We start from the raw sequence: 24050 nt of genomic DNA on the forward strand, positions 1-24050 counted from the left end.
CAAGAATGTGCCCATTAACAAGTCTGCTGATTAGGATTAATTAGGGAGTGGAATTTCTTACATGGTACCTGATCACAGAGTTTAGAGGAAGTACAGAAAACTCACAAGAAATCACAGCTCCTACAACAAAGGAATCAAACTGCAGATGCTGAAATATTTTATATAAAGCTACGTTTGCTTCAAGAGCCCTTACTTGAGATACTCAGGCAGTGACCAGGACCAAGAATAAGCAAGGTCCAACACCCACCTGGGTAAATGCCCTTAATTTCTGTCCCTGAAGAGACCAAGTGCAGCAGAGCACACTGAGGATTCATCTGCCCCATCTGCCCTCAGCAATGCTCTGAGCCCTAAACGGATGGGGCATTTAATGGCAAAAATCCTGCTGAGGACTCACAGAACAGTTTGGGTTGGAAAGGGCCTTTAAAGTCCAACCCACCTGCAATGAGCAGGTGTTAATAAACCTTCCAAATACTGAAAGTAGCAGAACTTTGCAATAATCTAACTCCAAAACTTTTCCTAAATAAAAATTAAACAAAGTTAATCCCAATACAATCAATACCCTCTTGGTACAACAAGTCATCATTTCTAACAACATGGCAGCAGCTGCCACTTAAAATACACATCTTATAATTACTAAAATATAAACCAAACCACTTTAAATGTTAAAAAAATATTTATTTCAATTCTGTATACAAAATAATGTCAAAAGGAGTGAACATTTATTAGTACTGACAATTTTTATGAATATTTAATAGCATGTATGTCTAAGCTCACTTTACAAAACCAACCAAGGGCTTACAGAATTGCAATTGGGTTTTTGATTTTCCCTAAGTATCTTTTTTTACCTGACTAGCAGCACATCCTGTGCTTTTAAATAAGTAAAATGTCAGAACTTGACACACACAGTATGTTACACAGCAACTTTTGACCAGAGCATTAAAGGATTTCTGAGGAACCAATGCTACATCCTTCTCATTACATCCAATTATTAACTGCTGAGAAAAATATGCAGGTTTTTGAGACTTATTGCCAGTGAACATAAAAAAAATAGGCCTTGTGTAAAGTGTCTGCTATTTTATTCCATGGCTATTTCATATATACAAATTCAACCAAGCCCAAGAACACACCAGCAATCAGCACCATCTGTACCTGCAGTCCCTTTGTAGTTGTGCCTGTTGTGTCCCAAACCTCTGAGCCCAAAGTCTGCATCCTGATAGTGCTTTTCCCAGCAAACAAGAGCTTCCCCTACACACATTAGCTACAAACAGAAAGGGTAGGTAGTATTTATTTAAAGAACACAGTAAAAAAAAAATCCTGTAAGGATATTTTTCTGTATAAAATATATAGAACTGAAAAAATAACCTCATAGAAAAGTAGACGTCATAAAGCACAGGTTGGTGAAACCCTTAAACTGCTTATCCTAATCCTCTACTCCATCAGTGCTGATGCCAAAAGCCAATAACCAAATTATTATTCTGCAATCACACCTCTCTGCAATAGTTGTACAGGACTATCCCCAAATTCTTTCGTTCTGAGGACAAAATGCCTGGACAAGGGGTGATTTTTCAGGGTGATACTGGAACCCAACCCCCTGAGGTTCATCAGTTGACATGGACAGGCAGCAGTGCCACAGGCAGGTCAGCCCTGTGTGGAGGGTGTGCCCAGAGGGACAACTGAGCTCTCAGGTCTCCTGTCAACCCCTCTAGCTGGGTCAGGAAATTCTCAAAAATGAAGAATTCAAAGTAGCCTGTGTTTAGGCATGATCTTCACAAGTCTATAAACACTCAGGTCTTACATTGGTCTTCAAACAAGATTAATATTGAGAAATAGTGGAATTTTTAAAGCTGCTTGAACAGCATACACAAAATTTCCAAGTCTTCTTAGAAAAGGAAATAGATGTCTTACAAAATTATATTACTAAATAAATATATGCTTTGTATGGCATAGCCACATACCTTTACACAAAACTCCTGACAAATTATTTCAACTCTGTAAAGGGCAGCAGTTTTTGACTTAAAATATAAATATTAAGAAAGGGTTTGGGAAAACGTAAGTAGTTACAACTCAGTTTTATCACATCCAAGCTCTAGATAATATGGTGTGAAGAAGACTGCAACACCTTATTTTCTACTAAATAATTCCTTGGCAGGGGAAGGACAGCTGCAACTATTTGTCTGCTCAAAAGCTTTTAAGCCAAGACTCACATGGCCCAGCCAGTGTCATCAAACCAATCTTTTCAAGTGTCATTTCACATGGCAATCCCAAAAAATGAGCTGGTCATCACAGATAACTGAGAAAAGTTTGTAAGGAAAAAAACTGCATAGTTTTAAAGTTACATAGAAAATGTAACGTTTCAGCTGCAATGGATGAAGAAAATCTGTTGTCTGAGATCATCAGCAGTCAAGAGGCCAAGGAATTCTTAAAGCTATACAAAATAATTTAAGGAAGGAAAGACAATTTGGTAAAACCATCAGTCTTCTTCCATTTAAGGTGCATTAAGATGGAGACAGCCAAAGACCACATTTTGATTCTTATCTCACATTTCTTATTTAAGTTCCAACTTTGAGTCTGAACTCACAAAATCTTACGCAGTTTTGCAACAAGCAGTAAAAACAATGGAAGTAAGATTATAAATTACTCTGTAAATTACAGATTACCAGTACATCTGTAAATCTTTTGGTAACTCTGAATAGCACTTTATATAAACACCTGCCAACATCATCTGTCAAACCTCCGAAGCCTTCGCCTTCTCATGTCCTCCTCTGAGTTCTCAGGAGGGAACCAAAATCCATAAGGTCTCTGCTCATTATTGTGTGTTCCTCCACCAAAACCTACAAGACACAATGAAAGACAACTGTTATTTTGGTCTGTAATAGGAGAAAAATGCACATATATCCTGTAAGCCAAAGCATCACAACACAAAGGAGACAGGGAATTGAATGTTTTCAATTCTGATGGTTTCAGGGCAATTACAACTTCCAGAAACTGCTCTTAAAGACAGTCAAATAAAAAGAAAACCAAAACCAGAAAATCCCCCCAAACAATAAAGCTACCACCACCCAAAAAACCACCCCAACCCAACAACAAAACCAAACCAAACAACAAACCACAACCAAAAGAACATCTAACAAGTTAAGAATAACAAGTATTAACAAGTATTCACATTTTTCACGATCCCTACTTTACACAGTAAACTCCAGAACGTTAAACTACTTCAGTGTCCTCAGCAGCTGCTTCTGGCAAAAGCAGCTTTTGTGTTTGCTTTTAGTACCAGTCCAACATGTGCAGACCCACAGTTGATGCACACGCAGCTCCCACCCCCAGCTGGCAGCAGCTTCACAAGGGAAGGACAAGTGGCAGCCCAACCATACAGACTGAAAGGAAAATAATCTGAGCAGCAAGAGCAGGTCTGTGTCCTGGCACCTTGAGAGGAGCCAGGACAGGCAATTCCAGCAGCTCCCAGAATTCCAATCCAGTCACCCAGCAAAGAAACAAGGCAAGGCTTGGTGACACACACCAGCTCAGCTGAGGGGCTCTGGGAATCAGAAATCACAGTCTCCCTTCTGAGCACAATTGTGGTGTTAAAGACAAGCAAATTAGTAATAAAACCTTTGTAACATTCAACATTTCTTAAGCTTTGAACTGCCCCACATAGGGTCAAAACTGCATTGTAATGCTGTAGTTTAATGACTGATTTTTAAATCATCATAATTAAACTACTTGTATTTTTTTAAAAAAAATCTTTTCAGTAGTGAAATGGTGAACTAAATATCAAAGTTTCTTACATAAAAATTATTTTTCTTTATAGCGTCCCAGGTTCATTTTTATTTAAGAAAACAGATACCACTTACACAGTTAAGACAAGTTCTTGAACAGTCCCCATAAAATATGCTCAACACTTCAAATATATGTATATTTGTGTTTTAATAATCACTAGTAATAAAATGAAGTTATAAAAAAGATGAAAAATGCTCTTTTATACATTGACCCAAAAATAAAAGCCTAGACAGTATTTTTTGAAAAGCTTTAGGTTGAAGATCTCATTTTACATCAAACAATATGATGAACAGCAAAGGCTGGATGTTTTAAATACCTATATTTGTATCTGTGTGTAGATATTTAAATTATCCTGTTACCTAAAATAGTTCCCTGACACCTTTTTTCTTTTAATTACAGCAGAAAGATTAATGAAGTAACACCTTTATCTTATCTAAATATTTATGAGCCACAGTGTTCAGAAATGGTAATTAGGCCACTGCTACTACTGAAACACCACCTGACGTCTGTGAAAGAAACCAACACAGGCTTTTCAACACATCAGCACAAACAAAGACTAATGGGATCTAAGACTGCATATAAAGATATGGAAAACTGCAACAACACTGGATGATAGACAAAACTGAAGGATATAGTACAACAAACTTAGAACAAAACATTAATCCTTTCATGGCATATTTTACAACTTTATTGTGAACTAGAACCATGTTCTGTGAATACAGAAGACTGAGATCCCCATCTTGTCACTCTGTGTAGGAGTTTCTTTTCTTACTAAGGTTCACAATTAAAGCACTTTGGACCAAAACAAGAAAAATCACTATAATTGCAACAGATGTAACTAAACCCATATTAATGTGATGCCACAGAAGTGTTATGTCAAACATTCTCACTAGATTTTTCCTCTTCTCTGAAGTTGTGACCTTATTTTTAGGTTAGCTACTGGGATTTGCAAGACAGTTTCTGTAAGATTCAGGATGAATATATCAAGCTACCAAACTGTGAAAGTCTCACTAGTAGAAATATGCAATTAGGTCTGATGAGAGGAGTGTAGCGAATAAATAACAGAGGTATCACAAAGCAGTATGCTTGCAGTTCTTTTTCATGCCAGCTTTAGTTGTGTTAAAGAAGAATCTAGAACATTTCAGTTTAACAGCTTACCATTTTCAGTATCACCATCTGTCCTGGCACTACTGAATGTGGTATCCATACAAAAACCAAACTATACAAACACTTTAATACTCATACAAAGAACAGACTCTTCTCATTTCTAAAAACCTCTCACTTTTGGAGATGCTTTGGTGTAGAAGATTATTACAGACAGGAGTAATCTCTTTTGAACCCAGCAAGGACCAACAGCTAACCAAAACAGAGAGCTCTGGTTTGGATATTTGATCAAATGTCATAACAATTTCTAACACTTGCTTGGTTTTTATTTATACTAGATTTATAGAAACTATCTCTTCCATAAATAGTATAGCCCTACTAAATATGTTATAACAACAGAATATAATTGAAGTTTACTAACCAGTACTTGGGTGTGCTACAGAGCACATACAGTGTGCTACACTGACCACCTGACTTGCCTTGCTTTTTTTTAATGCAAAAATACCAATGTTTAAAGGATTCTATTTGAGAAAATAGGAGTTCTCTTAGTTTTTAAATATCCAAACTTTTTTTTCCACAGAATCAATGAGGTTGGAAAAGACCTTTGAGATCAGCGAGTCCAACCCATGACCCAACCCCACCTGGTGGGGCAGACATTGGCACTGAGTGCCACATCCAGCCTTGTCTTAAACACCTCCAGGGACAGTGACTCCCTGACCTCCCTGGACAGCTCATCTCAAGGTATTTTTGATGAATTTGGAGTTAGAAGCAGCAAACTGGAGGACAGCAAGAAGCCAAAGTCAAAAGCCCAGTGCTGCTCTACTAATTTCATCTCTTCCAGCCAGTGAGTAGTCAGGCCTTTAGGTTTAATCAAACTCTCTTGTGATTTACTGAGTTATACAGAGAATGCTAAGGAAAGGCAGGGCAGGCATTTTTCCTCCTTTCATACTTTAGGACTATGAGGCTTCCAGAAAGAGCTGAGACACACAAAACACAGAAACCTTTTCACTGTTCTGTATTTCACTAATAGACAGAAACTACAGCTGAATAAAAAATTGGCAAAACTGCTTTTATTCTTTCAGTTCTTCCCTCTGCAAAATGCAGGCATACTATACAGTCTGAGAGCTTTGGCTTTTAGTACTTATCACTGCCCCGTTTTTTCCTACTCAGCTCCAAGTAGACCACATTCATTAGCTTTCACTATTGTTTCTAACGCAGCCCTTTGAGCTTCTGTCAATGTATGAAAAGAATTTTGTCATACTATGAAGCAAACTGTTCTTCCTGGTGCTGATGCAAATATGTCACATCTACAGACTTGAACATAAACTGGTGAAGAAGAGAAATGGAAGTAACTACTGTTTCTGTGTTATGCTTTGGAACAGCTGACACATAAAAAAATCAAATTAGCAGGAAAGTAGCTGAGGGTGATGAATTTAAAAGGCAAGTAACATACAATGAATCCAGACACAGCTGGATTGTTACAAGGGCAAGCCAGAACAATCTTGAACAGTCTCCGTCTCTCTCTTGTTTTTAAAAGGAGATGGTAAAATTGAGAAATACACAAAACCATTCCCTCCCAGAAGTGTGATAATGTGTTCTGGTTAGGAGAGGAGATGGCTAAAGACTTAATCTTTAATCCCTTCATACTTGAGGATTTTTATATTTATTTTAATCATGCCTCAAATTTTCATCTTTCCTGTATCAGTATCACCAAAATAAACTCTTTTTAAAGTAACAAATTGTTAAAAGCACACTGGTAACATTTTTAGAAACCATCAATCACTGCCTCATAAGCCAGAATCTTACTGCACACTCAGATCATCCATTTGCTACAAATACTCCATGCTACAATGCAGAAGAGGATAGAGACCACTGCTGGACTTGATGCTCTCCTGCAAAGAATTAAGGGGATTAGTTTTACTGCTACCTGCAGCTACAATTTAGCTGGATACTGAAAATACTACAGGAGAGACGGCCTAACATAACCTCACTGCAGTTCCCAACCATTTTATAACTCTCCAGATATTAATTCACCTAAAACAAGGCTAAATTCATTATTAACTGAAAATGGTTGATACATTTATTTAATTTCGTCTTTCTCAAGTATTGAAAGGAATTTACTAGCCAACCCTAAAAACCCTACATGATACTCAACCAGTCCCTAGGCTAAGACAGGCTGACAGTCTCTCCTGAGAGTAAGAAAGCTATGAATAACTTCATCGGAAGAAGAATTTCAGGTGGGCAGTATATTTATCATAATGTAGAAGTATTTTGTTGAGCTGCAAATAGCAAGGTATGCTTTTCTTTAGAAAATTACTAATTTATTCAGTCACACATTAAAAAAAGCTCAGAACATCATTTTTAAAATGATCCCAATGAAAAAAATGTAAACTATGTACATAATCTATAGAATTAATCCAATGATAAACCAAAGTTAAAACAGTAAATTATGGGTAAATCTAAGATTAGGAATATTCACTGACCTTGGTTTACCAGTAAAAACATTCCCAGACTAAGTTTGTTAACATTTGCAAGAATCTTACAATATAAAACCCCACTCTGCTTTCCCGTTACTGCATTTCTGCTTGCGTAACAAAGACCCACAGCAACAAAGGGACTCTGAACAATATCCCTGTCCCAGTGCCAAGCCTGAGAAACCCAGATGGGTGCATGGAGATACCAGTGCACACTGGAGCCACTCCCCAGCAGCTCCCACTTTCTCCAGGGGTAAGGGATGCTTTTGTGCAGCCCACACACAGCTCCTGCTAATGCTGCCCACAGCTGGGAAGCAGAAATTATGTTCTCCAGCAAGGTGACCCTGCCAAACCCACTGTGAAAGAACAACTTCTGTTCCTTTATGAACAAGTTCAAGTTACTGAGAGAAAAAAAGAAAAAAATCCCAGAGACCATTGAAGTCAGAGCAAAAGACTCCCACTTGTACCACTGGGTCTTGGATTAAAACACCAAGAGGTCTCTACCTCCATATGCAAACCCTGCTTTTGAAATAGCTGTAATGTGCGTATGTATGCAAACCATCTCTAGCTACATCCAAGATTTAACTGCTTTAGCATTTTCCTCCTATTTTGTCTTCAGCAGTTGAAACAATTGCAAGAAGGAAACCATCCAAAAGAATTGGCACTACCTGCAAAGTTATTTGCATATTTAGGAACTCCCAGACAAAAATACTCAGCATTCTGTATATATTTCAGCATGAAAATATGAATAAATTCTTATCTCATAGCAAGAACCTATGTCACTGTCAACTTGTTGCCTAAAGAGCAAAGGACGCCAACCCTTTAGGCAGCATTTCCAAAAATCCCTGCTTTGCAGAACTGGTCTTTACCCCACAGTATTTCAGAGCTGCAGACTGGTTGTGGTAGTGGTTTGGAAGAGAAACCCACAGTGAAAAGCTCAGTGGTTCATTTAACTCTTTCAGTGAACTTTGACCACCACTGTAAAGAGAATTGGGTGGTTTTTTGGTTCTAATTTTCCGCAAACCTCGTATCCTACATCAACCAGTGTATTCATGAAGAGACAGATGGAAAAGAATTCATTAAATATTTTTAAAATAATTCTGACTACACTTCTCGTTGCAAGTGGTCTGCTTCTCATACTGGTACCAAAACTGTGTGGAAATGATAAAAATTCACTTATTTATTTTCCCAGAAATTTGCTTAAGAAAGTGCTGGTGATCAGAGCATAGAGCACAGCTGCAGTTTTAGAAAGGTATTAGAACATGAGGTCTGCTCAGTGGGTTTTCCAAGAGGTGTGCTGTGTACCATGGTATGAATTAAAAATAAAAAAAAAAACAAACAAACAGCCAAAAGGAAATCCATCACAAAAACTGCATCTAATTCTCAAAGCCTAAATCCTAGTGTATGATTTCATGAAATGTATTTTAATCTGAAACAATGCCCTGTATATTTGAGCACATCATCTGTTTTAAGGTATTTCTACAGAAAACCACCATACTCAAATGCAATGACTGGCATTTCTGTAATTGTGGAAAGAACAGATAACTCTGCAAATAAAATATACAGCACTTCTCCAGATTCCTCACATAAATTCCACTCTTATATTACAATCTTCCATGGGCTGGCAAATTTCAAAGGCTCCAATAAAAAGTCCTGTCTCAGCAGCAGCAAAAAGACATGGGAACCCTTTCAGGGAACAGGTAAGCCAAATGCCCAGGTATTTCCTAACTGCTCCAAATTACTCTGACTAGCCTATACCTGGCCATCTAAAAGTTTTTGAGTAGAGAGGTATTTATTGGTTTAGTTTTAAATCAAAAGCAAAGAAATGCAGTCAGCTCATGATAATATGTAAGAGGGATGTCTATACCTGATACTTGTAGGTATTTCTCTTCAATCACAAACTATAAAGATTATCACCTCCATGTTTAAAAAGTTTAGTCTTTTGTGGAGAAACACCAGCTTGCAAAGGATTCTTAACATTATTGAAAGTCGGACAATTAAAAGTTCAACTCACAAAAAATCCCAGCACCCACCACAACAGAAATCCAAACCCACATCCCACACTAATCAAGGTATTTCTTCTGAGCAGAATAGCAAGCACACAATAGATCAGAGGTTTGGTTATACTGGGGATACATTAGGGGTGGCTACATTAAGGTAATATCAGTATTAAACAAGAATGTCAGCCATCTATTTGAAATTCATGGTAAAAGGAGTTTAAATATCAAAGTCTATGACTTTTTTAAATCCAAAATTATTTTCTTAAGTAAAGGAAGAATTACTGCAATTTGAAATCAATATAAAATTGAGAGAACAACAAAAACACCCCAAACCAAACTAAACCAACAAACTCTGGAGAGAAAACCAATTAATTTTGTTTAAATGGTTTCTTGTTTGAGGCAACAACATAACTACAACTGAGAATGGAAAAAATGTACGTAGCAGCTCCTTTCAGCAAAGAGACCTAATCACTAAAATAGTTTGGTAGTAAAATTGATGCCTCCATAGATCTCAAACAAGCCTAGTAATTTCTTTTCTTACACTAGACTCTAATTACTATTATTACAGAATTTTTCAGGATATTGCATAAAAACAGATCTGCAGTTCAGGAATGCCTGAATGTGGAATAAACAGGAATGCTGTATCTTTAGGGTGGGTTTAGATAACCCATGTAGGAGTTCAGAGAACAGTATCTACTGAGCTTAAATTTAATGAATGTCTTAATAGAAATTAGTTTTCAGTTGTGGACAACAGATGATACCAGGAAATTCTGCTTTATGTCATTAATTCTTTTATTAGCTTAGCAGGATACTGTCACAGCAATTAAGAGGAATGGATCAATGTTCCATATCCATAATGGTACCTTTGGTGGCCTAGAAGCCATAATAAATGTGCTTGTCCAAAGGAGGATGAAAAAAATATTATTAATCAATTGAGATTATTGGAGTATTCTGCTGTTCAAGTTACAGAGCAGCTGTGATGGTTTAAGTGTCACAGTTGGGAAAAAAAATTAATAAGAGAGCCCTAAATTGATTGTGGTACTTGCTATTACAAGCTATTTCAAATTATTTTATATATTTTTTGTCATGTTAAGCACCTGTTTCATCATCCATGTAATTGCAAGAGTCTCTGAATGTTCATGCTTTAGGGAAAATGTATCGTGTCCAAAGGATAGTGCTCATTCAAGCTAATTATTTTTCAAACTAACTGACAGGGAAGAATATCCTAATTGCCCATTAGCACAGCAAATTTCATCTCATCCTTTGTGTCCCTGAAACAGGTGTGATCAGTGACATGCTCTGTATTATGTTCTTTGTGAAATAAGACATCTGCCTATAGGCAAACTGAACCTTTACACAGCTTGTTCAAGGAATTATTTTAAGAGCTCAAATCTTGCTTGTCCAAACTAAAGTGCTCCAGCAGGTAGGACAAAGAGGTGCAAAATAAAGCAAGATCCCTATATATTTGATCACACCAAATTATACTGGAAACAATATATGATGGTACCTTTTCTTGCTTCACTTCCTGTGAGGCTTAAAAACAGTAACCAGCTCTGAAACCAGGCACTACCAGAGTGTGAAGATACACTGCTTTTGGAAGGGAAGTTTAAAGTGAAACCTGGTTTGCCACAGCAATCTACAAGTCAGGTACTATTGAAATTCATTCCTGTGTTTCATCAAAGGACATTCTCCAAAAAAACATATCCCTTCTTATAGCACAAAACTTATCTTTGTCCCAAAACATAAGCCAACAAAAAATATATTTACCTGGAGTGTTGGAGATTATTTAAGGCTACAAAGGAAAGTTGCAGATGTTTCTCCGTAATACGTGTAAGCTTTTAAAGTGCATACTGCCTACTTATTTATATTATAATCTTATCACTGTTATTTGTATTGTTTTCCTGATAGTTTTAAAAAATGCCACAAAAATGACTCATTCTTTCAAGTAACATCTCAAAATGCTTAATGTTAAAAGCTCTGAAGGATTTTTCTCAAACTCAATGTTAAAAATTATGCAAAATATAATCTTAAAAAGACAGTAAAATAGACAATATCCCTTATAATAAAAAGCATTTTATATCCATTCCTTCCCCAAATTACAAGATATGTCCAAAAATAAGTCATGAGGAATACATCTTGTTTTCCCTCCTGAGTCCCTTTCAGTGTGAAGCATAACTTAAGAGATAAAATGCAATAAAATTCCTACCTCTTTCATTAAGACTGTTTAGCACTGCCCTTTCAAGCTGTTCTTCTTCAGTGAGCCCACCTGTATAATCAAAGTAGCTCCTTGGAGGTCTGTATTGATAATCTGGATAATAGCCATAATACCCTGTAAAATGAATCAAAAAATAAAATAAATTGCTGCTACTCAGCAAGTGTGAAATCAGATATTATCTTCTGGCCATCTTTCTTCCACAAATTATTTTAATTTGGGGAAAAAAATTATTAGGGTTCAATCATTTATTCAATATATGCCATGAATCAACTTCTAATTTACAAAGCCACAGCACAGTAACAGGAGAAAAAAAAAAAAACCAAAAAACAACAGAAAAAAGATGGACCAAACATCTCAGATTTTTATAACTGTTAAAAGTAAGTATCATGAATTGCTATTATTAAGAAGTTTCATACAGAAATTGACAGTTTTCATCATCTCCTTTTAACATCTAGCTGTCAGTATTTGGACACCTTACTGCTATCACTAGAACACAAACCAGGTGCTGTCCAGGCTTTTTCTCCCCATCTCTCTTCCCCTTTCCCTCAGGGCCCATAAAACAATGTCATCGTGAATTCCAGTCATCTTTGGATCCAGAGAAGTCACAGGGAAAGATTCCTGCAAATTCCTGCAGTGCTGTGCACTCATGTTGTGCTCTGGCACAGCCCAACCTGCCCTGCAAAGAGCCAGAGACCTCATCAGTGTCCCCCTCAGTGCTGCTGCTGCACCGCTCACAGCCCCTTGGCCTTTGCAAAGCTGGCCAAAAACAAGCACAGGCATCACCCACCCAAACACATGGGATTCAAAACGAAAAAAATTACTTGGCTAGAGAGTTGAGCAAGACTCTTCCTGTTACCAACACAATCTGATCTTGCCCGAGCACAGAAAACCTATGCTGAGACAAATGATGGAAAAAAGACACACTTTTTAACTGAGGAAAACTATGGAGAGAAGTCCTGTTTTTCTATTCCATTTCTGTATTTTCAAAATACAAAGCTTTTGTGATCTGTCTATTTCCAGAGAGCTGAACAAGGGATTTTGAAGAACCAAAGTACAGAAAGGTTGCCAGTTTCTTCCAACTGAGAGAAAATTATACAAAGTTTTTTTCAAAATGAGTAAAGTGGAAATATTTTTGTATGAAACAAGTACAGCAGGCCATTTCCTTCTTCTTCAGATTATCAGCATCAGTGATAGTCTTGTGTTCTCTCATTGGTTCTATCAATTCCAGGTGAAACTTGTGAAGTTTCTGTGGTTAATTACAAATACAGATGACAAAGCGAGGGCAAATAAGTAATTTCTTTTTAAAAATGATTTTGCTAAAGAAAAATATCCAAAGCTCTAGAACCTTCAGACAAATAAAACCAGCAATAATCTATCTTGAAAGTTATACAGGAAAAGTAGGAAAAGCTAAACAGAGTAACTGCACAAAATTCTACACAAAAGTGTATATATATATTCCTCTGTATTTGCAAAATTCCCCATATTGATTTTATAGACACAAGTACATGTGCACAGGTGTATGTATACACATAAACTTTATACACACACATTGTCTGTTTCCAATTCTTTCTTGTCTTGGAACACAACTGACACTGGAAGATTTTTCCTACACCTGGCAGTGAAATCTGACTGAGAGAGAGCATTTAGCTGTTATGTCTGTACACTTTTCATCCAATCTTCATATACTCCCCTCGTTCTCCTCTGCTTTATGTTAATCTGAATGAACATTTTCTCAGCTATAAATTTATTTTCTGAAGGCTTCAAAACTACATGCATGAAGAGTGTAAAAATCCTGGTACTAAAAGCATAAAATTATCTGATGGAAGCAAAAGGATGTTGTATTTTAGGTTTGTTTCATTGCTGTAGTTTTTTTCTATGTTTTATGTTTCACACTGCCAGCAAGTTGTAAGTGCTCAGAAAGCTGTAATGTTTTATTTTAAAATGAGACCAGTTTGGTAACGTTGACATGTTCAAGGTGTTCCTATTAATCAAAATAAATGTCCTAATACTTTATTCATGAACTGCACTTAGAGAAAACCTAATTCACCTACTAAATACTAAATGTGTTAAAATTACACTTAAAACGTTTTTTCTCTTAAAGCTGTTTCCTTGCGCTGTTTCATAAAATCTTTTCTGACCATAACTATATCTATTTTTCTATTTAAATTGGTATTTAAAGGCACATAGTAATAAATCAGCAATGCCAGAAAGTGAAAAACTAATCAAGATATGCATCATTAGCCTATGACATTAGAATGAGTTTTCTCCATTCACAGATGGCCAAATTTATTCCATATATCATACACCAAGCAAAAGGTTAAATCTTCCATTAAGACTTCTGCAAATAGGATGAAAGACAATTACAAAGTATATGAATGGGGAATGAACATAACAAATATATATTTTCTTAACTGCAGTTGTAAGTCATTTTAGACAAATGAATTTAGTACAAAGAAAAAAATTAAATGGTTCTATCTAAAGAGGAACTTGGAAGACAGGAAAATTCAGGTTAACTCTCTCCATCTCCTCTTTGTCCAAAAGAACTCAAAGTAACAGCACTCCCCAAAATATGCAAAAAGCCCCTAGACCTCCTTGCTGTCAGCATACTAAAGTTTTTTTTTTTTCCCTCCCCAACATGGCAGATTTGCTACATGAAATCTTTTTTATTTTCCCTACTTGAAAAGAGCTGTAAAAGCAAACAGAAAAGGCTGTTCAGAATCTCTCTGCTACTCCTCCACAAGGGTGGTCTCACACACCCACCCAAGCTCCCAGCAGCTGGTGTTTGTACAGGGGCTGTAACAGATCACAGAGTTTAAATGTCAACTACAAATTCTTATCTTCATTAGCTACTAAAGGATTTTTTCCAATATAAATCTTTTGGGTTTCCATCCACCCTGCTGTTCTGGGCTACTGGAGGAAGGTTCAGTGTCTGTGAGCAGCTGGGTGAGCACCTTCACCTGGGCTGGGATTGGAGCCATGGGAAACAGGTAACTTGTGTTTGCTGCACATGCCGTGTTCACATCTCATTTCATTTCACAGTAGTAATTTTTTATTTCTTTACTGGCCTTTAGATCAAATGTTTTTTGACTTGAGAGCAAATTAGAGTAATGAAAATCCTGGGTAAATATACTTTTAAGTTGGAACAATCCCTGTTGCTGTTGTTGAGGAAAGCAGGCTAAGATCTTTTGTTTAGGAATTACAAAACAGATGTTTCAAAAGTTCTTAAGGGCCCAGAATCCTGCTTGTGGGAACTATTTAATGTAATAATAAAACTGGAGATAGATCATGGAAGACAAAGTCCATTAGGGAGAATAAAAGCAGCTATAAACTTGGCTCAAAGTAAGCACATCTCAATTATAGAAGACTACACAAAATAAAAAAACCCTGCCTGACGAAACATCAGAGAAGAGTAAGAATGATCAAACGTGTTTGATCATTAGTTTCTTTATAAGCAACAAGACTCCAACTTTCCAAATGGAGGGAAAAGATGTGAGTGCAGGAGTGAGGCCTAAAAAACCACTAAGGAAGGAAATACATAAAGAATGAAGGTTTAGTCTCCCTCCCCAAAGAGGAATTAATGTGCACCAAATGAAATTAGCAGTTAGCAGCTTCAAGCAAAGCCAAAAAAACGACAGATTCTAAACCAGGAAACAAACTGTGAGGCTTTTCTGATGATGTAGGTGTTAAAAGTGCTCATGTCGACTCAAAAAGCTTTTGACAAATTGATGGAAGAAGGATCTACCACAGGCTATTAAAGACAAAATTCTCCCATAAAGCTTTCTGCTGAGAACATCTTTAAGCCACAAGCCACTGCACACTGATAGATATCTGAGAGAGTTATCACTATGCATTTATCCTGTTCTTCCAGCAGATGCCTAGGAAAGAGCACAAATCACTGCAGGAGATAAGAGATGCCAGGATATGCATCCCTTAGCTCAGATCCAACACCCAGAGCCCCTCCTGGCCCTCACAGACAAAGACTCCACCTATTATTTCTGTACACTCCACATGCAGTGATTCAGTGTTCTGCAGGAGAAGTGAATCAAATGTGCTCTGCTCAGTGTGCCAGCATTCCAGCCATCCATCTATAAACTGAGGATGGCCTAAACTCAGTCTGCTGAGGAGGGGCTTTTTGCACATTAATGACTTCATTTACAGAGAGTGTTCAAAGGAAGAAGATCCTTGTTAGAAGGGAAAATCCACCCTAGAATGGAACAGATAAATTTGCCAGAGGAGGGCATATTTTCCAAGGTCCAAAGGGCTGCTTTCATTAGACAAAATTCCCCCACTGACACACCTTGTGCAAAAGGGATGATATTTCCCTAAGGTAGCATTTTAGGAAGTCATGACCTTAATTTGAAGCTTAAGCCTCTTGTACAAAATCCATCCACACACTTGCCTGAAGAGTAAAGGTGAGACATGCCCAGAGAAGTAATATAAGTTTAGCAAGTAAACATGTGCAGAATATTTTGTATATTATGTATGTTTCCATTTACATACCTCTCCTATAAGCTTTCTAATCATTAGAAAAAACTGTTTTTAAAGCTGGAATAAGTTTTTGGTTAAGTGGAGAAGAGTACTTACCTGAATAGTAGTCCCTAGGCCTGTCAGGCTGAGTGAAGAAAGAAATGCCAGCTAAATAAAAGAATAATGCATATACTGTTAGAATCATCATATTTTCTTTACAGAATACAAAATTCAAATTTAAAATACCCTTTCTTTAAGAGTCTGTTTCATAAGACATAGGCATGAAATCAGTCATGGGTATCTGTGGATTGTTTTGGCATCAGTGAGAGAATATACTATTGCAAGCTTGTAAGTTGTTTCAGATTTTATAGTAGTGTGCCATGTTCAAGCAACATATCCATGTAGACTAGAAAAAAAGCAAAAAACCTATGATGTTCTCCCCAGAACACATAATGAACAATTTCTCTACTGAGAGTATTAATTAGTAACAATGTTTAACGCACAGAAAACTGAGGACTGGAGCAACACATTATTCCTGCTTTGCTGCACAGGAGAAAAAAAATGCCCTTGTACTGAACTCTGCTTCCTGCAGCTGTCAGTCACAGAACCTGCACAGCAGCCTGGTCTCTAGGGCAGGTTCCACTAACAGTACTGGGGAGTTATCACTGATCCCAGAGAAATTCACTGGAAGGGACCTCAGAATGTCTCCAGTCCAACTCCCACCCTGAGCAGGTTAGTGAGGACATCAGGGCAGGTCACCACTCAGGGCTGGAGACCCTGCAGCTGCCCTGGCAGCTGAGCTGACACCTGCCTGTTCTTTAGTCAACAGGTGGTTCCCCAGGGCACAGAATCATGCAAGGTTAACCTTTAACTAACGGGACACCTGACGTCTGTTCCTCCAGCAAGGCAGGAAAGATGATGCTTTGGTGTCCTGTTTTCCCTTCCAGCTGCTGAACATACATGACTCACAGACCATCCCCAAACTGTGACCAAAGCCCCAGTGAGAGCACACACATTTGAACAAATAATTCCCCACTAGACAAACACCACATCCATGCTCAACTTGATGGAACAGTCATGAATAAAGTACTCGACCTATCAATTAGTCAGACATAAAAAGCCAAATATTCTGCCAACCAATCCCAGGACAGCTGTTGTGTCAGGGCTTAGACTTCTAATTAAAACACTGACATTTATGGGAGTGTTCATTTAAAAGTTAGCAGGGCTGTATTTAAAACAATTGTTAAGACTAAAGATGTCTAAAGCTATAATATTTTTTTAAAAACAATTATTACTGCAATATGAAAAGCTGTAATAAATAACACATTGTTGGAAAGCTCAAGAAATCCAGTAACAATTTCTTAAGCAACCTCCCACCTTCTTTTAAACCATAGAGATTTCCATTAGAATTGACACAGCAGTAGAAATCAAGATGGAAATGTTTTGCTCTGACATAAGTTTATGGCTTCACCACACTTCACTTGAAGTGACATTTTCATTGAAAGATTAAAGTAAATAAATACTTTAAAAGAAGAGTAAAACATATTCCTCTAAGTAAAAATATCTGAAAGTCACATTTATTCTTCATTGTTCTTATCCATATTTAAGGAAAAAAAAATTGAATTTTTTTTCTTCTGCATCTACTTTAATAAAATGAGCATATCTTTAATTGTCTAAAAACTTGCTGGAATGGGCTGAATTTCTATATGCAAGAATTATCAGGTAATTAGTAATATTAAGGAACAGTAATATCCAGGAATATTACTGAATTTTCAAAATAAAGTGCTCCATATGCAGATTTTGTAAATTCAACAAAGTTCTATACCTGCACAGGCTCGCATGATCTTTTTCAGAGGTCCCATAGTGTACATCAATCCAACAAGAATCCCTGACAGATGCCCAGCAAAAGAAGTCCTAGAAAATAAAAAAATCTTGAGTAATGGAAAGGGGGACTTTTTTTGGTAGGGATACAAAAGGGAGAGTGTAAAATTTTTTGTAAAGACAAAGTCTCTGAGACTTCCCTTAAAGTCCCTGAGTGACATCAAGCACAGAGACATTATGTGCCTGCAAGGATATAACGCCAAGTTTTCTTTCTTTGTAACCACCTTCAAATTGGGAGTTACACAGTTACAGAAAAGTATTTAATAAATATCCTGAAAAAACTAATTGGAGAGATCATTTTAGTTGCTAGAGAATATGCTTTTCCTAAAAGCATTTAAAGACTTACCACAGGAGTAAACTGGTTTCAAGCTGTAGAAAAGTAACTTACATTGTAATGTCTGGATAGATCTTACCAAAACCATGTAGAGTTCTGAGTGAAAGCACAAACACAATACTTTCTACTGCACTATCCATGCAATCCAATGAAAGAGGCATGAATGCAGATCCACTGCAATCTTTGTAATACACTGCCTTCAAAATTGAAAGAACAATGGAAGTGTTGAGATCCAAATTCTTTTCTATGCATACCAAAATTTTCTTTTAAAAGTATCATTACCATTTGTATACAAAATGAAAAGGCTCTGGAGTTTTTGAGAAATCAACCCAGAAGCATCTGTTTATAGTAAATTAGGAGATTTGCTCCAGTTATTGACACGACTATGGGGCACTCTATAAATTCAAAAATTAATTTTCAGCATTGAAATTAAGAGTTAAACGCTTTTGTGTTTAAACATAAATGAAGAGAAAATCTTCTGAATTCAAGCAGGTATAAACACTACTTGCAATTTTTTCACCTCTGTTATGAAGATACAGATGCCAATACACTAAACATTAAAATTTCCTTGTATGTAGAAATAAGTAATTTTTACTGGTTGTCAAAAATTTAAATAGTATGAGTTAAAATGAGGGGATTTTTTCCTTTATGAAATAGAAATGAAACCTCTTTTTAATGTACCAAGTGTAATATTTGCATCAACTTTTACACTCAGGTCAATGACCCACAGGAGTTATACAGATGATGGAAGAAGCACTCAAGCCAAGACAACTTCCAGGCATCCATCAGTGGTAAAAGGAGACAGGAAAATGTACGTGTCACTAGAGGGAGGTAAAGATCAAATCTACATTCACTCTTGCCACCTACTTAACCACAAACTGGTATCCTGCCATGCAGAACTGCAGTTCTCTCTTGTCAGTAACCAACAATTCTCTAAAGAGTAACAAAAACGTTGATGTGAACATTTATAGATAAAAGGTAGTTACAAAAATAAAGTATCTATAAGGGACTAATTGTCCAAACAGATTTTTTGGAACAGATTTTCCAAATTTATGAAAAATGCATGCCTGACTTGGAAGATGTCAGACCTTAGAAAATAAAAAAAAAAAAATCAAAAATCACCTACTCTATAAATCACCAGAATATTGGTTCACCTAAGACTTAAGATATCTGCCCAATTCTGGAAGAGGCACAGATTAAACAGAAAGTAACTTTTCACATGTCTGTTCTTCCATTAAACAAATAATCCCAAGGACTGCTAAGCAAAGCCTACATCTCAATATCCTTTATGGAAGGTGAAAATTAGAGAGACACTGAATGCACTTTAAATTTTTTCCAAAACAAAAAACACTAATGAGAAAGAAAATAATAAGATGTGAGTAAACTCCTAAATCCTCTCCCAGCACACAAATTAAGGTTTTCAAAGCACTCAATGTAACTTTTGGATCTTTCACAGGTGATGGATTCGCAGGTGAACTTGCTACATCAGTCCAATAAGGCAGGTCCAAATTCACCTCATGGCTTTCTGACTGGACAGAATTCTGCCCCAGTTGCTGACCTCTATCTATTCACAACTAAATTATGCAACTTGGTCTACAAAAGGAACCACTTAAACATAGACTTCAAATATTATGACCTGCCCTGAGCACACAGATGAGCATGTAAGAGCAATGCTGTGAGAGCTACAATTGCTATGGCTCATTGCAAGGCAGTTGGCAGTTACTAATTAATCATGTTGTGTTCTAGGACATGAATTTCTGGAGATCACTACTTGTTTTCTCCCATTATCATTTAAGTGCTGTGAAACTGCCCTCTGTAGAGGTCACTATAGAGGTTTAGATGAGGCAGTAATCTAAACTTCCATGAAATTATAAAATATTTTTTGGTATTATTTCTGGACTTCCCATCCACTCTATCCAAAGACATTTCTACAGTGATGCAACTGAAAAAGAATAGCACACAATATCTGAAATCATGTTTTTCCTCTACCATAAACAGTATTATATGGTTTTACTCCATACATAATGCTCTTCCCCTATTCTTTAATTAAAAACACTATTGTTAAACATATCACCAAACAAAACCTATGTTCAGCTAAAAGAGTAGTTTATATTTTTCAGAAAAATGTTTTTAATGCACTGAAAGCTTTAGTTTTATACTTGTAGCAATGCCATGCAGCTCACAAATAAAATTGCATTTGGGGAGAGCACTCTTCAGTCTTTAATCCTCACTGCAGTCAATTGAGCAGCCAGGCATAAAGCAATAAAACCAGTGCTTAACCTAAGCAATATTTGAATTCTCCTTCTGCACTAGGAAATGTTCTATCAGCTATATCACAGTATCTGACAAGGGATATTTCAGTATTGCTAAGCTCTTTTTTTTAATCTTTCTGAAAAGTGGGGAATTGTACATAAACTGTGATTTGATAGTTTATAGGTTTGGTGTCTGTACGCTGCATATATTCAGCAATGTGATTCACAGATACAAAATATTACATAGGAAAATTACTCACTTGCAAATAGGACCACAAAAATCAGCTGCCAAAGAAAAACAAGACCCTGCTCTCCCAGAGGTAGGAGCAGGTGAACTGTGCTGGCACAGAGCTCCCAGGAAAAGTGAGGGAGATGACCAGCAGCACTGCAGGGCAGTGACAGTGTCAAAACTGGCACAATACTGGAGGATAGTTTGATCATAAATCAGAGGAGTGACTAAGGCAGAGTGGTAGAACAGAAATGGCAAATGCTGAAATGCTGCACAGCTAATGAAGCCCTTGGCACTATAGTGGAGTAGTCCAGTGACTTTGTTGAAAAGGTACAGCCCTCTGCCTTGTCCATCAACTTTTGTTATCTTCCCTCAAATACTCAATCACACCTCCTGGGAACAGTATTTCAGGTTTTTAATTTGAGATGTACTCAAAATAGAGGGTTTTAAGGAAAGAGCAGACTGCAGGGCCAACACTGCACTGGGATACCAGCTAACACTACTGACACCTCATGAGACATTTCAAACTACTCCACGTAGCCCAAATCTCTTTGCCTTTCTTTGAAATATTAAATGCACTTACCCCGGGGAGATTAAATGAATAGCCACCAGCTCCACCCAACAGGCATAATTACTGGATATGGGTAATCCAAAGACACTGCTCACTCTCCCTGGATTATAATGGTTGTTCAGAACTTTCAAAGCAAACAAGACTCCTGCAAACGAGAAGTCACATGAAGAGAGAAATACTTGTGCACAAATAATCAAAAAATGCAAGCAATTTGATGTACCATGCAATCTCAAAGCACCACGAAGGATATTGCTGCATGCCAGAACAGTTCTGTTCTTTCAGTGATACTTTTCGGTGACTTAAAAAAAAAGATACAAAAATTACATATTTGTATAACAGCCAAATCTAAGCTGCTTTTTAATGTGCCTGCTCACTGTAGCTATGTAGGTATTCAAAACAATACAAAGATAATTTAAAATGGGAGTTCTAGTTGCAATAATTGACAAAATTAGTGAACTTAAAAAATGTTTTGTGACTTGAGAAAAGCCACTACTGACAACAAGACAAACAATCATGTATAAAACTCAACAGTAGGTTCAAATTCTGAATTAATGGAAAGTCATCTTACACATATTCCAGAGTCACTTGTTTCTGAAAAAAAAAAGTAGATAAATCACCTTTTAAATGCAGTAAATAATATTAACTTCTAACTGACTGCAACTGTTATATCATGCAATTGCCAGCCAATATGATGGAATGAATTCAGAGAACTTATTAGAAGTGTTTCTGAAAAAATTTCTCTCAAGAGAAAACTCACAGTGGTCTGAAAAACCCTGAACAATGAACAAGTAAAAGTTTTGACATGGACACATCGAGGCTGGCACAGGCAGCCAAACCATGCAGGGTCAGGGGCTGCACTCAGGGCCTCTACAGCCCCCAGAAAGGCCAATATTAGAACTGGGCAGCTCCTGTATCCAAAGGGGGTGACCAGAAAATAACCGGAGCTCCAGAGGAGCAACTGCCAGGATGTTCCAGCTCATACTCACTGGAATATCCCAAGAAAACCTCAGAGGTGTTGAAGTAACTTTCTCAAAGGCTAAAAAGAGGGCTTGTCTTGTAAGGTTAGGTGCCAGTGACAGCAAGGAAATTCCCTACTTATCCAGAAATGCAGGGCTACTTTTCTACTTGACTGCAGATTCTTTTAAAGAGAAGGAGTTTATTGACTTGAAAATTATCTGCTAAAAGAGGAGCCAAGACTATTACTGGAAGGAAAATAACCAAAATCAGGTATTTGGATGTTGCTAGCAGAAGCAAATCTAGGGGAGTCTCTCCAAAGAAGAGCAGGAGTAATTTTAATCTGACAGGCTTTTCTAAAAGCCACCTAAGGAGCATTATTGAAATGCCTATATGACATCAGAAAATTAAGAATTCAGATTTCAGTTAACCAGTGATATTAAACAGAAAATGCAATTCTACCAGGATGATGATATTTTCATGTTCTCAGGTAAAGTCCCTGTCAGGCACAAGAGCACGACCTGAATTACTTTATGTTCATGCCCACAGTGCACACTTTAAATTGAAAAATAGGATAAGCATAATGACATGACAATCATATACAGATATACACAGACATATATACAGATGTACACTCATCCTCTTTCTGCAATTAAGTGGTTGTTATATAGCAACTATACATATTAATTTTACATAGATAAATGGGACCAACTCTATGTCTTACCTGAGAAACCTACACAACAATTCATTCCATAGGAAGGATCATCCAGAATTATCACAAGCAGGACTTCCAGCACCATGTAAACTACTCCAATCAGTACTGAAAATACTGTAATTATGTAGGCAAACCATATGCTCTTCAGCTTTCTCTCCAGCATTATGCCCTTCCACAGCATGGAAAGCATGTTATAATACAAATGCCAATCATCTGCATGGTGGAAAGGAGAAAGCAGCAGACGCTGCCAGTCCTTTCTGTGGACAGCTTCATGTACACTGAGACACACTTCAGACAGTGGCTTCAAAGGACTCAGAAAGAGAAAAATATTCAGTACAAGCACCCCAAGGGTAACAGAAGGAATGTTCTGGAGTCCAACTTGAGAAATTTGATAAAGCAGCAAAAGCAGTCCAGCACTGACTCCTCTCTGCCTTCGTTCCATTGTTACTTCTTATTCAAAGAAATGTGAAGATTATTCCGAATTCCAGTCTTTTGGTCAATTTCAAAACCATACAAATTCTGGAAATCCTGAAAGAAATAAAATAACTTGTTATATACATATTGTGGTGTTTTGAAGGTCATCACCAGTTCTTGTGAGTTTTTAAACACAAAAAATTCATCAAGGTAATCAGCTGAGACCTTTTATATATCAGAACAAAAATTCAAGTGAGGAATAAACCCCAGAATTTGTAAACCGATACAAAACACACATAAAAGAGATTCATACAGGTAATCCAGACAAGCATTGAGAGACAAAGCTGTCTGCAACCTCTCTTTCACATCCCTGTACAGGCTGTACTTAATCCATTAAAATACTTGGGTATTCCAGACATGTTTTCATTAATTCTGATTCAGTCAGGATAATTAAGATTTCAGGAAGGAAAACAGTTCAAAATTCTTCTGTAGAGTCTCAGTTTCCAGGATTCCTATCTTTGCCACGTATTTGAAAATTGTTATGGCCGTCCCAGGGATGAGAATAAAGAGTTTAGTTTAGAAGTAAGCAATGGAGAAAAGAAAACCATAGGGGGAAATCATATTCAAATTCAGGATGTAAAATTTAAAGAGATACAACAAAAT

The 24050-nt window shown here is 37.0% G+C and overlaps 1 protein-coding gene across 2 annotated transcripts in view; it reads right to left on the reverse strand.

Annotated features, from left to right (window-relative positions):
• Positions 1-654: 654 nt before the first annotated feature.
• Positions 655-24050, reverse strand: part of RHBDD1 (rhomboid domain containing 1) — a 28646-nt gene continuing 5250 nt past the window's right edge. For both annotated transcript variants that reach the window (XM_083868771.1, XM_083868772.1), the window contains exons 2-7: positions 22983-23501; positions 21317-21449; positions 17863-17951; positions 16155-16205; positions 11562-11684; positions 655-2831 (exon numbers count right to left, since the gene is read on the reverse strand). In XM_083868771.1, coding sequence (XP_083724897.1) covers positions 2719-2831; positions 11562-11684; positions 16155-16205; positions 17863-17951; positions 21317-21449; positions 22983-23415 — 942 coding nt within the window. In that variant the 5' untranslated portion in view covers positions 23416-23501 and the 3' untranslated portion in view covers positions 655-2718. The remainder of the gene's footprint in view (positions 2832-11561; positions 11685-16154; positions 16206-17862; positions 17952-21316; positions 21450-22982; positions 23502-24050) is intronic.

The sequence above is a fragment of the Zosterops lateralis genome (assembly GCF_965231275.1).
Source record: "Zosterops lateralis genome assembly, chromosome: 10".
Taxonomy (NCBI): domain Eukaryota; kingdom Metazoa; phylum Chordata; class Aves; order Passeriformes; family Zosteropidae; genus Zosterops; species Zosterops lateralis.